The sequence below is a fragment of the Nerophis lumbriciformis genome, linkage group LG18 (genome assembly GCF_033978685.3).
Source record: "Nerophis lumbriciformis linkage group LG18, RoL_Nlum_v2.1, whole genome shotgun sequence".
Classification (NCBI taxonomy): Eukaryota; Metazoa; Chordata; class Actinopteri; order Syngnathiformes; family Syngnathidae; genus Nerophis; species Nerophis lumbriciformis.
This window is the reverse complement of record NC_084565.2, coordinates 6,856,886-6,874,295: the sequence shown is the minus strand read 5'-3', so window position 1 is coordinate 6,874,295 and position 17,410 is coordinate 6,856,886. Positions and strand designations below refer to the sequence as shown.

Below are 17,410 nucleotides of genomic sequence, written 5' to 3'. Positions count from 1 at the left end.
GTGCGATACAAGCAGTTCTGCAGTGTGTTTACTTGTGTGGGATATAATGTGCGATGCAAGCGGTACTGCAGAGTATTTACTTGTGTGTGATATCATGTGCGATACAAACAGTCCTGCAGAGTGTTTACTTGGACAGTCAGTTAACATCTAAATGTTCCCCATTAAGCACACAATTTCTTCTATTATAGTCAATTCATTTACAGAAGGTAAACATAAAAGGTTATAGCAGCTACACAACAGCTAAGCACACAGTGGCTGGTAATCACTGCTAGCATGTCCACATTCCTACAAGAGAGGCCAGATCACGTTTGGAGCTAAAACAGACCACAAAAACCTCCACTGACCTCTAGAGGAGCCCTCAGACTGCTGGGGGTCTTTACAGTCCAGGTTCCTGAGCAGCTGCATGGACTTGCCGGCCATGATGATCTGCTTGAGGACGGGCTTGAGGAAGGACACCATGGTGAGCTGCCTGATGCCGGTGCTGCCGTCGCCCGCCGAGCTTCCGCTGGCCGCGTCGTTCGTCTCGCTCTCCACCGCCTCAGATATGCTGTACAGCGTGTAGGTGGCGTACCAGAAGTCCCTGTGGTTGACTGCCACGTCCTTGTTCCTGAAGGAGGGAAGGACTTATTTTAACATCGGCCATGTATCATCCGCCACACATTTTCAATGGGAGACAGGTCTGGACTACAGGCAGGCCAGTCTAGTACCCCATACTTGCCAACCTTGAGACCTCCGATTTCGGGAGGTGGGGGGTGGGTGGAGGGGGTGTTAGGGCGGGGGTTGGGGCGTGGTTGGGGGCGTGGTTAAGAGGGGAGGAGTATATTTACAGCTAGAATTCACCAAGTCAATTATTTTATGTATTATATATATACAGGTAAAAGCCAGTAAATTAGAATATTTTGAAAAACTTGATTTATTTCAGTAATTGCATTCAAAAGGTGTAACTTGTACATTATATTTATTCATTGCACACAGACTGATGCATTCAAATGTTTATTTCATTTAATTTTGATGATTTGAAGTGGCAACAAATGAAAATCCAAAATTCCGTGTGTCACAAAATTAGAATATTACTTAAGGCTAATACAAAAAAGGGATTTTTAGAAATGTTGGCCAACTGAAAAGTATGAAAATGAAAAATATGAGCATGTACAATACTCAATACTTGGTTGGAGCTCCTTTTGCCTCAATTACTGCGTTAATGCGGCGTGGCATGGAGTCGATGAGTTTCTGGCACTGCTCAGGTGTTATGAGAGCCCAGGTTGCTCTAATAGTGGCCTTCAACTCTTCTGCGTTTTTGGGTCTGGCATTCTGCATCTTCCTTTTCACAATACCCCACAGATTTCCTATGGGGCTAAGGTCAGGGGAGTTGGCGGGCCAATTTAGAACAGAAATACCATGGTCCGTAAACCAGGCACGGGTAGATTTTGCGCTGTGTGCAGGCGCCAAGTCCTGTTGGAACTTGAAATCTCCATCTCCATAGAGCAGGTCAGCAGCAGGAAGCATGAAGTGCTCTAAAACTTGCTGGTAGACGGCTGCGTTGACCCTGGATCTCAGGAAACAGAGTGGACCGACACCAGCAGATGACATGGCACCCCAAACCATCACTGATGGTGGAAACTTTACACTAGACTTCAGGCAACGTGGATCCTGTGCCTCTCCTGTCTTCCTCCAGAAAACATGACTTTGGACCACTCAGCAGCAGTCCAGCTCTTTTTTTCCTTAGCCCAGGTGAGACGCTTTTCGCGCTGTTTCTTGGTCAACAGTGGCTTGACACGAGGTATGCGGCAGTTGAAACCCATGTCTTTCAAGCGTCTCTTGGTGGTGGATCTTGAAGCACTGACTCCAGCAGCTGTCCACTCCTTCTGAATCTCCCCCACATTTTTGAATGGGTTTTTTTTCACAATCTTGACCAGGGCGCGGTGATCCCTATCGCTTGTACACTTTTTCTGACCACAGTTTTTCCTTCCCTTTGCCTCTCCATTAATGTGTTTGGACACAGAGCTCTGAGAACAGCCAGCCTCTTCAGCAATAACCTTTTGTGTCTTTCCCTCCTTGTGCAATGTGTCGATGGTTGCCTTTTGGACAGCTGTCAAATCTGAAGTCTTCCCCATGTTTGTGTAGGCTTCAGAACTGGACTGAGAGACCATTTAAAGCCCTTTGCAGGTGTTTTGAGTTAATCAGCTGATTAGTTTGTGGCACCAGGTGTCTTCAAAATTTAACCCTTACACAATATTCTAATTTTGTGACACACGGAATTTTGGATTTTCATTTGTTGCCACTTCAAATCATCAAAATTAAATGAAATAAACATTTGAATGCATCAGTCTGTGTGCAATGAATAAATATAATGTACAAGTTACACCTTTTGAATGCAATTACTGAAATAAATCAAGTTTTTCAAAATATTCTAATTTACTGGCTTTTACCTGTATATATATATATATATATATATATATATATATATATATATATATATATATATATATATATATATATATATATATATATATAAGAAATACTTGACTTTCAGTGAATTCTAGCTATAAATATATATTTATTTTATTATATATATAAAAATAAGAGAAATACTTGAATTTCAGTGTTCATTTATTTACACATATACACACACTTAACACTCATCTACTCATTGTTGAGTTAAGGGTTGAATTGTCCATCCTTGTTCTATTCTCTGTCACTATTTTTCGAACCATGCTGAACACCCTCTCTGATGATGCATTGTTGTGTGAAATGCACTAGATGGCAGTATTGTCCTGTTTAAGAGTGTCACAACATTGCTGTTTACGGCAGACGAACTGCTTTACGGTAGAGGAAAACACGTCACTCAGGTCCGCATGGAGCTGGAGGGGGCGTGGCCTCCAGCTCCGCCTGAATTTCGGGAGATTTTCGGGAGAAAATTTGTCCCGGGAGGTTTTCGGGAGAGGCGCTGAATTTCGGGAGTCTCCCGGAAAATCCGGGAGGGTTGGTAAGTATGTAGTACCCGCACTCTTTTACTATGAAGACACGCTGTTGTAACACATGGCTTGGCTTTGTCTTGCTGAAATAAGCAGGGGCGTCCATGGTAATGTTGCTTGGATGGCAACATATGTTGCTCCAAAACCTGTATGTACCTTTCAGCATTAATGGTGCCTTCACAGATGTGTAAGTTACCCAAGTCTTGGACACTAATTCACCCCCATACCATCACACATGTTGGCTTTTCCACTTTGCGCCTAGAACAATCCGGATGGTTCTTTTCCTCTTTGGTCCGGAGGACACCACGTCCACAGTTTCCAAAAACAATTTGAAATGCGGACTCGTCAGACCACAGAACACTTTTACACTTTGCATCAGTCCATCTTAGATGAGCTCGGGCCCAGCGAAGCCGGCGGCGTTTCCGGGTGTTGTTGATAAATGGCTTTCGCTTTGCACAGTAGAGTTTTAACTTGCACTTACAGATGTAGCGACCAACTGTAGTTACTGACAGTGGTTTTCTGAAGTGTTCCTGAGCGCATGTGGTGATATCCTTTACACACTGATGTCGCTTTTTGATGCAGTACCGCCTGAGGGATCGAAGGTCCGTAATATCATCGCTTACGTGCAGTGATTTCTCCAGATTCTCTGAACCTTTTGATGATTGATTCCCCAAAAAAGGCTAATATTAGAATCTTAACGATTGTTAGGATTATTTTGATTATTTTTAATCTTTTGGATAAGACATTTAGCATTTAACAAAATAGTTCTGCACAGGTTCCCTAATTTGTTCCCCATGAGCATGAGACAAAGACTGCTATAATGGGGTGATCACAAATGTTATGGTTCTTGTCTTCTGGTCGAAGGTTACTCTACAAATGGGTTTCTTCTGTGATTGATGCTGTATTACTGCCTTTTCCCATGTTGAATCACATACAGTCTGTATTTGGCTCGTCCTCTACCTCTCCCCTCTTCTTGAACAATTCCAAAACACTACCTTTGGATGATGAACTCTTTGGCGGGGTCAAACAGGTGACCGTGGACGATCCACTCGTCCACTATCTCCAAATAGGGTCTGACGGTCTCGGTCCACAGTGAGAAGAGCAATGCCACCTAGTGGAGAAGCAGGCAAACTTACAAAACTGCTTCACCTTGACGCCGACGACGAGCGCTCACCGTTTGCTCGGAGGCTTCCCCAACGCTGTCGTACTCGCTGATGGCTTTGTACAACGTGTTGAGCAGGTGGGACGCCCGCACCACGTTGGGGGTCTCGGGGGGGACCTCGGCCACCCCGGTGCAGAAAACCTTGTAGAGCACTTTGATCTGAGCCAGGTTTGGACCGAGGCGCTCCAGAACGGCTAACAGGGTCACGGTTTCATCTGCAAAAGGAGCATGTATTTATTTTATATACGTTTGATTGATTGACATGACGTTAAACCAGGACTGGGCGATAAAATGATATCACTATATATCACGACAGACATGTAAACGATATCAATTAAAAAAATAGTTTGATAGTATTTTTTCTATTTTATAGGAAGAAAACTGCAAAAGGAGCATGTATTTATGTATGAAAAAAGTATGATTGATTGACATGACATAAAACCAGAGATGGGCGAGAAAATGATATCACTATATATCACAATAGACATGTAATCGATATCAATAAAAAAATGTGTTCGATATTTTCTCTACTTTATTGGAAGAAAACTTGCAAAAGGAGCATGTATTTATGTATAAAAGAAGATTGATTGATTGACATGACGTTAAACCAGGGCTGGGCGATAAAACGATATCACTATATATCACGATAGACACATAATCGACATTAATAAAAAAAAGTGCTTGATAGTATTTTTTTCTACTTTATAGGAAGAAAACTGCAAAAGGAGCATGTATTTATGTTTGAAAAATGTGTCATTGACATGACGTTGAACCAGGGCTGTGCGATAAAATGATATCACTATATATCACGATAGACACGTAATCGATATCAATAGAAAAAATGTGTTCGATATTTTTTCTACTTTATAGGAAGAAAACTGCAAAAGTATTTATGTACGAAAAATGTGTGATTGACATGACGTTAACCCAGGGTTGGGCGATAAAACGATATCAATATATATCACGATAGACATGTAATCGATATCAATAAAAAAATGTGTTCGATATTTTCTGAACTTTATAGGAAGAAAACTGCAAAAGGAGCATGTATTTATGTATGAAATAAGTTTGATTGACATGACGTTAAACCAGGGCTGGACGATAAAACGATATCACTATATATCACGATAGACATGTAATCGATATCAATAAAAAAAATGCGATCGATAGTATTTTTTTCTACTTTATAGGAAGAAAACTGCAAAAGGAGCATGTATTTATGTATGAAAAAAGTGTGATTAAATGACATGACGTTAAACCATGGCTGGGCGAGAAAATGATATCACTATATATCATGATAGACACGTAATCGATATCAATAACAAAAATGTGCTTGATAGTATTTTTTCTACTTTATAGGAAGAAAACTGCAAAAGGAGCATGTATTTATGTTTGAAAAATGTGTCATTGACATGACGTTGAACCAGGGCTGTGCGATAAAATGATATCACTATATATCACGATAGACACGTAATCGATATCAATAGAAAAAATGTGTTCGATATTTTTTCTACTTTATAGGAAGAAAACTGCAAAAGTATTTATGTACGAAAAATGTGTGATTGACATGACGTTAACCCAGGGTTGGGCGATAAAACGATATCAATATATATCACGATAGACATGTAATCGATATCAATAAAAAAATGTGTTCGATATTTTCTGAACTTTATAGGAAGAAAACTGCAAAAGGAGCATGTATTTATGTATGAAATAAGTTTGATTGACATGACGTTAAACCAGGGCTGGACGATAAAACGATATCACTATATATCACGATAGACATGTAATCGATATCAATAAAAAAAATGCGATCGATAGTATTTTTTCTACTTTATAGGAAGAAAACTGCAAAAGGAGCATGTATTTATGTATGAAAAAAGTGTGATTAAATGACATGACGTTAAACCATGGCTGGGCGAGAAAATGATATCACTATATATCATGATAGACACGTAATCGATATCAATAACAAAAATGTGCTTGATAGTATTTTTTCTACTTTATAGGAAGAAAACTGCAAAAGGAGCATGTATTTATGTATAAAAGAAGTTTGATTGATTGACATGACGTTAAACCAGGGCTGGACGATAAAACGATATCACTATATATCACGATAGACATGTAATCGATATCAATAAAAAAAATGCGATCGATAGTATTTTTTCTACTTTATAGGAAGAAAACTGCAAAAGGAGCATGTATTTATGTATGAAATAAGTTTGATTGACATGACGTTAAACCAGGGCTGGGCGATAAAACGATATCAATATATATCACAATAGACATGTAATCGATATCAATAAAAAATACGTTCGATAGTATTTTTTCTACTTTATAGGAAGAAAACTGTAAAAGGAGCATGTATTTATGTACGAAAAATGTGTGATTGACATGACGTTTACCCAGGGTTGGGCGATAAAATGATATCAATATATCGCGATAGACATGTAATAGAAATCAATAAAAAATGTGCTTGATAGTATTTTTTCTACTTTATAGGAAGAAAACTGCAAAAGCAGCATGTAATCATGTATGAAAAATGTGTGATTGATTGACATGACGTTAAACCAGGGCTGGGCGATAAAACGATATCACTATATATCACGATAGACATGTAATCGATATCAATTAAAAAAATGTGTTCGATAGTATTTTTTCTACTTTATAGGAAGAAAACTGCAAAAGGAGCATGTATTTATGTTTGAAAAATGTGTCATTGACATGACGTTGAACCAGGGCTGTGCGATAAAATGATATCACTATAAATCACGATAGACACGTAATCGATATCAATAGAAAAAATGTGTTCGATATTTTTTCTACTTTATAGGAAGAAAACTGCAAAAGTATTTATGTACGAAAAATGTGTGATTGACATGACGTTAACCCAGGGTTGGGCGATAAAACGATATCAATATATATCACGATAGACATGTAATCGATATCAATAAAAAAATGTGTTCGATATTTTCTGAACTTTATAGGAAGAAAACTGCAAAAGGAGCATGTATTTATGTATGAAATAAGTTTGATTGACATGACGTTAAACCAGGGCTGGACGATAAAACGATATCACTATATATCACGATAGACATGTAATCGATATCAATAAAAAAAATGCGATCGACAGTATTTTTTCTACTTTATAGGAAGAAAACTGCAAAAGGAGCATGTATTTATGTATGAAATAAGTTTGATTGACATGACGTTAAACCAGGGCTGGGCAATAAAACGATATCAATATATATCACAATAGACATGTAATCGATATCAATAAAAAATACGTTCGATAGTATTTTTTCTACTTTATAGGAAGAAAACTGTAAAAGGAGCATGTATCTATGTACGAAAAATGTGTGATTGACATGACGTTTACCCAGGGTTGGGCGATAAAATGATATCAATATATCGCGATAGACATGTAATAGAAATCAATAAAAAATGGGCTTGATAGTATTTTTTCTACTTTATAGGAAGAAAACTGCAAAAGCAGCATGTAATCATGTATGAAAAATGTGTGATTGATTGACATGACGTTAAACCAGGGCTGGGCGATAAAACGATATCACTATATATCACGATAGACATGTAATCGATATCAATTAAAAAAATGTGTTCGATAGTATTTTTTCTACTTTATAGGAAGAAAACTGCAAAAGGAGCATGTATTTATGTATGAAAAATGTGTGAATGATTACCCAGGGCTGGGCGATAAAACGATATCACTATGTATCACGATAGACATGTAATCGATATCAATAAAAAATGTGCTTGATAGTATTTTTTCTACTTTATAGGAAGAAAACTTCAAAAGGAGCATGTATTTATGTATGAAAAATGTGTGATTGATTGACATGACGTTAAACCAGGGCTGGGTGAGAAAACGATATCAATATATATCACGATAGACACGTAATCGATATCAATAACAAAAATGTGCTTGATAGTATTTTTTCTACTTTATAGGAAGAAAACTGAAAAAGGAGCATGTATTTATGTATGAAAGAAGTTTGATTGATTGACATGACGTTAAACCAGGGCTGGGCGATAAAACGATATCAATATATAACACATGTAATCGATATCAATAAAAAAAATGCGTTTGATAGTATTTTTCTACTTTGTAGGAAGAAAACTGCAAAAGGAGCATGTATTTATGTATGGAAAATGTGTGATTGATTGACATGACGTTAAACCAGGACTGGGCGATAAAACGATATCACTATATATCACGATGGACACGTAATCGATCTCAACAAAAAAATGTGTTCGATATTTTCTTTATAGGAAGAAAACTGCAAAAGGAGCATGTATTTATGTAGGGAAGAAGTTTGATTGATTGACATGACGTTAAACCAGGGCTGGGCGATAAAACGATATCACTAAATATCACGATAGACATGTAATCGATATCAATTAAAAAAATGCGTTCGATAACAATTTTTCTACTTTATAGGAAGAAAACTGCAAAAGGAGCATGTATTTATGTATGAAAAAAGTGTGATTAAATGACATGACGTTAAACCATGGCTGGGCGAGAAAATGATATCACTATATATCATGATAGACACGTAATCGATATCAATAACAAAAATGTGCTTGATAGTATTTTTTCTACTTTATAGGAAGAAAACTGCAAAAGGAGCATGTATTTATGTATAAAAGAAGTTTGATTGATTGACATGACGTTAAACCAGGGCTGGGCGATAAAACGATATCAATATATAACACATGTAATCGATATCAATAAAAAAAATGTGTTTGATAGTATTTTTCTACTTTATAGGAAGAAAACTGCAAAAGGAGCATGTATTTATGTATGAAAAAAGTGTGATTGACATAACGTTAAACCAGGGATGGACGAGAAAATGATATCACAATATCACAATAGACATGTAATCCATATCAAAAAAAAAATACGCTTGATACTATTTTTTCTATTTTATAGGAAGAAAACTGCAAAACGAGCATGTATTTATGTATGAAAAATGTGTGATTGACATGACGTTAAACCAGGGCTGGGCGAGAAAATGATATCACTATATATCACGATAGACACGTAATCGATATTAATAAAAAAATGTTTTCGATAGCATTTTTTCTACTTTATAGGAAGAAAACTGCAAAAGGAGCATGTATTTATGTATGAAAAATGTGTGATTGATTGACATGACGTTAAACCAGGGCTGGGCGGTAAAACGATATCACTATTTATCACGATAAACACGTAAAAGATATCAATAAAAAAATGTGTTCAATAGCATTTTTTCTACTTTATAGGAAGAAAACTGCAAAAGGAGCATGTATTTATGTATGAAAAATGTGTGATTGATTGACATGACGTTAAACCAGGGCTGGGCGGTAAAACGATATCACTATTTATCACGATAAACACGTAAAAGATATCAATAAAAAAATGTGTTCAATAGCATTTTTTCTACTTTATAGGAAGAAAACTGCAAAAGGAGCATGCGTTTATGTATGAAAAAAGTGTGAATGATTGACATGATGTTAAACCAGGGCGGGGAGACAAAATGATATCAATATATATCATGATAGACATGTAATCGATATCAATTAAAAAAATGTGTTTGATAGTATTCTTTCTACTTTATGGGAAGAAAACTGCAAAAGGAGCATGTATTCATGTATGAAAAATGTGTGAATGATTGACATGACGTTAAACCAGGACTGGGCGATAAAACGATATCACGATATATCACGATAAACATGTTATCCATATCAATAAAACATTTATTTGATAGTATTTTTCTACTTTATAGAAAGAAAACTGAAAAAGGAGCATGTTTTTATGTATGAAAAATGTGTGATTGACATGACGTTAAACCAGGGCTGGACGAGAAAACGATATCACTATATATCACGATAGACATGTAATCGATATCAATTAAAAAAATGTGTTCGATAGTATTTTTTCTACTTTATGGTAACAAACCTGCAAAAGGAGCATGTATTTATGTATGAAAGAAGTTTGATTGACATGACGTTAAACCAGGGCTGGACGATAAACCGATATCAATATATATCACGATAGACATGTAATCGATATCAATAAAAAAATGTGTTCGATAGCATTTTTTCTACTTTATAGGAAGAAAACTGCAAAAGGAGCATGCGTTTATGTATGAAAAAAGTGTGAATGATTGACATGATGCTAAACCAGAGCGGGGAGACAAAATGATATCAATATATATCACGATAGACATGTAATCGATATCAATTAAAAAAATGTGTTTGATAGTATTCTTTCTACTTTATGGGAAGAAAACTGCAAAAGGAGCATGTATTTATGTATGAAAAATGTGTGAATGATTGACATGACGTTAAACCAGGGCTGGGCGATAAAACGATATCACGATATATCACGATAAACATGTTATCCATATCAATAAAACATTTATTTGATAGTATTTTTCTACTTTATAGAAAGAAAACTGAAAAAGGAGCATGTTTTTATGTATGAAAAATGTGTGATTGACATGACGTTAAACCAGGGCTGGACGAGAAAACGATATCACTATATATCACGATAGACATGTAATCGATATCAATTAAAAAAATGTGTTCGATAGTATTTTTTCTACTTTATGGTAACAAACCTGCAAAAGGAGCATGTATTTATGTATGAAAGAAGTTTGATTGACATGACATTAAACCAGGGCTAGGCGATAAACCGATATCAATATATATCACAATAGACATGTATTTGATATCATTAAAAAAATACGTTCGATAGTATTTTTTCTACTTCATAGGAAGAAAACTGCAAAAGGAGCATGTATTTATGTATGAAAAATGTGTGATTGACATGACGTTAAACCAGGGCTGGGCGATAAAATGATATCACTATATTTCACGATAGACATGTAATCGATATCAATAAAAAATGTGCTTGATTGTATTTTTTCTACTTTATAGGAAGAAAACTGCAAAAGGAGCATGTATTTATGTATGAAAAAAGTCTGATTGATTGACATGACAAAAAACCAGAGCTGGGCGAGAAAACGATATCACTATATATCACGATAGACACGTAATCGATATCAATAAAAAAATGTGTTCGATAATTTCTCTACTTTATAGGAAGAAAACTGTAAAAGGAGCATGTATTTATGTATGAAAAATGTGTGATTGACATGACGTTAAACCATGGCTGGGCCATAAAATGATATCACTATTTATCACGATAGACACGTAATCGATATCAATTTAAAAAATGTGTTCGATAGTATTTGTTCTACTTTATGGTAAGAAAACTGCAAAAGGAGCATGTATTTATGTATGAAAAATGTGTGATTGACATGATGTTAAACCAGGGCTGGGCGAGAAAATCATATCACTATATATCATGATAGACATGTAATCGATATCAATAAAAAATGTGCTTGATTATATTTTTTCTACTTTATAGGAAGAAAACTGCAAAAGGAGCATGTATTTATGTATGAAAAAAGTATGATTGATTGACATGACATAAAACCAGAGATGGGCAAGAAAATGATATCACTATATATCACAATAGACACGTAATCGATATCAATAAAAAAATGTGTTCGATATTTTTTCTACTTTATAGGAAGAAAACTGCAAAAGGAGCATGTATTTATGTATGAAAAATGTGTGATTGACATGACGTTAAACCATGGCTGGGCCATAAAATGATATCACTATTTATCACGATAGACATGTAATCGATATCAATAAAAAAATACGTTCGATAGTATTTATTCTACTTTATAGGAAGAAAACTGCAAAAGGAGCATGTATTTATGTATGGAAAATGTGTGAATGATGGACATGACGTTAAACCAGGGCTGGGCGAGAAAATGATATCACTATATATCATGATAGACATGTAATCGATATCAATAAAAAAATGTGCTTGATTGTATTTTTTCTACTTTATAGGAAGAAAACTGCAAAAGGAGCATGTATTTATGTATGAAAAAAGTCTGATTGATTGACATGATGTTAAACCATGGCTGGGTGATAAAACGATATCACTATATAGATCCATATCAATAAAAAAATGTGCTTGATAGTATTTTTTCTACTTTATAGGAAGAAAACTGCAAAAGGAGCATGTATTTATGTATGGAAAATGTGTGATTGATTGACATGACGTTAAACCATGGCTGGGCCATAAAATGATATCACTATTTATCACGATAGACACGTAAAAGATATCAATAAAAAAATGTGTTCGAAAGTTTTTTTTCTACTTTATAGGAAGAAAACTGCAAAAGGAGCATGTATTTATGTATGAAAAATGTGTCATTGATTGACATGACGTTAAACCAGGGCGGGGCGATAAAACGATATCACTATATATCACAATAGACACGTAATCGATATCAATAAAAAAATGTGTTCGATATTTTTTCTACTTTATAGGAAGAAAACTGCAAAAGGAGCATGTATTTATGTATGAAAAAAGTCTGATTGATTGACATGACAAAAAACCAGAGCTGGGCGAGAAAACGATATCACTATATATCACGATAGACACGTAATCGATATCATAAACAAAAATGTGCTTGATAGTATTTTTTCTACTTTATAGGAAGAAAACTGCAAAAGGAGCATGTATTTATGTATGAAAAATGTGTGATTGACATGACGTTAAACCATGGCTGGGCCATAAAATGATATCACTATTTATCACGATAGACATGTAATCGATATCAATAAAAAAATACGTTCGATAGTATTTATTCTACTTTATAGGAAGAAAACTGCAAAAGGAGCATGTATTTATGTATGGAAAATGTGTGAATGATGGACATGACGTTAAACCAGGGCTGGGCGAGAAAATGATATCACTATATATCATGGTAGACATGTAATCGATATCAATAAAAAAATGTGCTTGATTGTATTTTTTCTACTTTATAGGAAGAAAACTGCAAAAGGAGCATGTATTTATGTATGAAAAAAGTCTGATTGATTGACATGATGTTAAACCATGGCTGGGTGATAAAACGATATCACTATATAGATCCATATCAATAAAAAAATGTGCTTGATAGTATTTTTTCTACTTTATAGGAAGAAAACTGCAAAAGGAGCATGTATTTATGTATGGAAAATGTGTGATTGATTGACATGACGTTAAACCATGGCTGGGCCATAAAATGATATCACTATTTATCACGATAGACACGTAAAAGATATCAATAAAAAAATGTGTTCGAAAGTTTTTTTTCTACTTTATAGGAAGAAAACTGCAAAAGGAGCATGTATTTATGTATGAAAAATGTGTCATTGATTGACATGACGTTAAACCAGGGCGGGGCGATAAAACGATATCACTATATATCACAATAGACACGTAATCGATATCAATAAAAAAATGTGTTCGATATTTTTTCTACTTTATAGGAAGAAAACTGCAAAAGGAGCATGTATTTATGTATGAAAAAAGTCTGATTGATTGACATGACAAAAAACCAGAGCTGGGCGAGAAAACGATATCACTATATATCACGATAGACACGTAATCGATATCATAAACAAAAATGTGCTTGATAGTATTTTTTCTACTTTATAGGAAGAAAACTGCAAAAGGAGCATGTATTTATGTATGAAAAATGTGTGATTGACATGACGTTAAACCAGGGCTGGGCGATAAAATGATATCACTATATTTCACGATAGACATGTAATCGGTATCAATAAAAAAATGTGTTCGATATTTTCTCTACTTTATAGGAAGAAAACTGCAAAAGGAGCATGTATTTATGTATGAAAAATGTGTGATTGACATGACGTTAAACCAGGGCTGGGCGAGAAAATCATATCACTATATATCATGATAGACATGTAATCGATATCAATAAAAAAATGTGCTTGATTGTATTTATTCTACTTTATAGGAAGAAAACTGCAAAAGGAGCATGTATTTATGTATGAATAAAGTATGATTGATTGACATGACATAAAACCAGAGATGGGCAAATAAATGATATCACTATATATCACAATAGACACGTAATCGATATCAATAAAAAAATGTGTTCGATATTTTTTCTACTTTATAGGAAGAAAACTGCAAAAGGAGCATGTATTTATGTATGAAAAATGTGTGATTGACATGATGTTAAACCAGGGCTGGGCGAGAAAATCATATCACTATATATCATGATAGACATGTAATCGATATCAATAAAAAAATGTGCTTGATCATATTTTTTCTACTTTATAGGAAGAAAACTGCAAAAGGAGCATGTATTTATGTATGAATAAAGTATGATTGATTGACATGACGTTAAACCATGGCTGGGCCATAAAATGATATCACTATTTATCACGATAGACACGTAATCGATATCAATTAAAAAAATGTGTTCGGTAATATTTTTCTACTTTATGGTAAGAAAACTGCAAAAGGAGCATGTATTTATGTATGAAAAATGTGTGATTGACATGATGTTAAACCAGGGCTGGGCGAGAAAATCATATCACTATATATCATGATAGACATGTAATCGATATCAATAAAAAAATGTGCTTGATTATATTTTTTCTACTTTATAGGAAGAAAACTGCAAAAGGAGCATGTATTTATGTATGAAATAAGTTTGATTGACATGACGTTAAACCAGGGCTGGGCGATAAAACGATATCAATATATATCACAATAGACATGTAATCGATATCAATAAAAAAATACGTTCGATGGTATTTTTTCTACTTTATAGGAAGAAAACTGCAAAAGGAGCATGTATTTATGTATGAAAAAAGTATGATTGATTGACATGACATAAAACCAGAGATGGGCAAGAAAATGATATCACTATATATCACAATAGACACGTAATCGATATCAATAAAAAAATGTGTTCGATATTTTTTCTACTTTATAGGAAGAAAACTGCAAAAGGAGCATGTATTTATGTATGAAAAATGTGTGATTGACATGACGTTAAACCATGGCTGGGCCATAAAATGATATCACTATTTATCACGATAGACACGTAATCGATATCAATTAAAAAAAATGTGTTCGATAGTATTTTTTCTACTTTATGGTAAGAAAACTGCAAAAGGAGCATGTATTTATGTATGAAAAATGTGTGAATGATTGACATGACGTTAAACCAGGGCTGGGCGAGAAAATGATATCACTATATATCATGATAGACATGTAATCGATATCAATAAAAAATGTGCTTGATTGTATTTTTTCTACTGTATAGGAAGAAAACTGCAAAAGGAGCATGTATTTATGTATGAAATAAGCTTGATTGACATGACGTTAAACCAGGGCTGGGCGATTAAACCGATATCAATATACATCACAATAGACATGTAATCGATATCAATAAAAAAATACGTTCGATAGTATTTTTTCTACTTTATAGGAAGAAAACTGCAAAAGGAGCATGTATTTATGTATGAAAAAAGTATGATTGATTGACATGACGTTAAACCAGGGCTGGGCGAGAAAGTGATATCACTATATATCACGATAGACACGTAATCCATATCAATAAAAAAATGTGCTTGATAGTATTTTTTCTACTTTATAGGAAGAAAACTGCAAAAGGAGCATGTATTTATGTATGAAAAAAGTCTGATTGATTGACATGATGTTAAACCATGGCTGGGTGATAAAACGATATCACTATATAGATCCATATCAATAAAAAAATGTGCTGATAGTATTTTTTCTACTTTATAGGAAGAAAACTGCAAAAGGAGCATGCATTTATGTATGGAAAATGTGTGATTGATTGACATGACGTTAAACCATGGCTGGGCCATAAAATGATATCACTATTTATCACGATAGACACGTAAAAGATATCAATAAAAAAATGTGTTCGAAAGTTTTTTTTCTACTTTATAGGAAGAAAACTGCAAAAGGAGCATGTATTTATGTATGAAAAATGTGTCATTGATTGACATGACGTTAAACCAGGGCGGGGCGATAAAATGATATCACTATATATCACGATAGACATGTAATCGATATCAATAAAAAAATGTGTTCGATATTTTCTGTACTTTTGCGAAAGAAAACTACAAAAGGAGCATGTATTTATGTATTAAAAAAGTGTGATTGATTGACATGACGTTAAACCAGGGCTGGGCGATAAAACGATATCACTATATATCACGATAGACATGTAATCGATATCAATAACAAAAATGTGCTTGATAGTATTTTTTCTACTTTATAGGAAGAAAACTGCAAAAGGAGCATGTATTTATGTATGAAAAAAGTGTGATTGATTGACATGACGTTAAACCAGGGCGGGGTGATAAAATGATATCACTATATATTACCATAGACATGTAATCGATATCAATTTAAAAAAATGCGTTCGATAATATTTTTTTCTACTTTATAGGAAGAAAACTGCAAAAGGAGCATGTATTTATGTATGAAAAATGTGTGATTGACATGACGTTAAACCATGGCTGGGCCATAAAATGATATCACTATTTATCACGATAGACACGTAATCGATATCAATTAAAAAATGTGTTCGATAGTATTTTTTCTACTTTGTGGTAAGAAAACTGCAAAAGGAGCATGTATTTATGTATGAAAAATGTGTGAATGATTGACATGACGTTAAACCAGGGTGGGGCGATAAAATGATATCACTATATATCATGATAGACATGTAATCGATATCAATAAAAAAATGTGCTTGATTGTATTTTTTCTACTTTATAGGAAGAAAACTGCAAAAAGAGCATGTATTTATGTATGAAATAAGTTTGATTGACATGACGTTAAACCAGGGCTGGGCGACAAAACGATATCAATATATATCACAATAGACATGTAATCGATATCAATAAAAAAATACGTTCGATAGTATTTTTTCTACTTTATAGGAAGAAAACTGCAAAAGGAGCATGTATTTATGTATGAAAAAAGTCTGATTGATTGACATGACGTTAAACCAGGGCTGGGTGAGAAAATGATATCACTATATATCATGATAGACATGTATTTGATATCAATAAAAAATGTGCTTGATTGTATTTTTTCTACTTTATAGGAAGAAAACTGTTTTACGAACTCTTTTCTGTGAACTGTTTACGACCTTTTCTGTGAACTGTTTGCGACCTTTGGCCTTTGGAAGCAGCTGTGGCCATGTGGTCGGGGAGGGTCCAAAATAAAAGAAGGAGGCGTGCAATCTTTTGGCAGAACGTGATGACACTGTACAAGGGTGCAGATGTGCACGTTTCTCTTCTGTCTCTGTTTGATTCTTTGCTTCTTGTCTTGTTT

At 34.5% G+C, this 17,410-nt stretch overlaps 1 protein-coding gene across 1 annotated transcript in view; it reads right to left on the bottom strand.

Moving 5' to 3' along the window:
• tubgcp5 (tubulin gamma complex component 5) overlaps positions 1–17,410 on the bottom strand; it is a 78,625-nt gene that overhangs the window by 35,871 nt on the left and 25,344 nt on the right. Inside the window, exons 11-13 of the mRNA XM_061977559.2 lie at positions 4,150–4,352; positions 3,971–4,086; positions 345–607 (exon numbers count right to left, since the gene is read on the bottom strand). Coding sequence (XP_061833543.2) covers positions 345–607; positions 3,971–4,086; positions 4,150–4,352 — 582 coding nt within the window. The remainder of the gene's footprint in view (positions 1–344; positions 608–3,970; positions 4,087–4,149; positions 4,353–17,410) is intronic.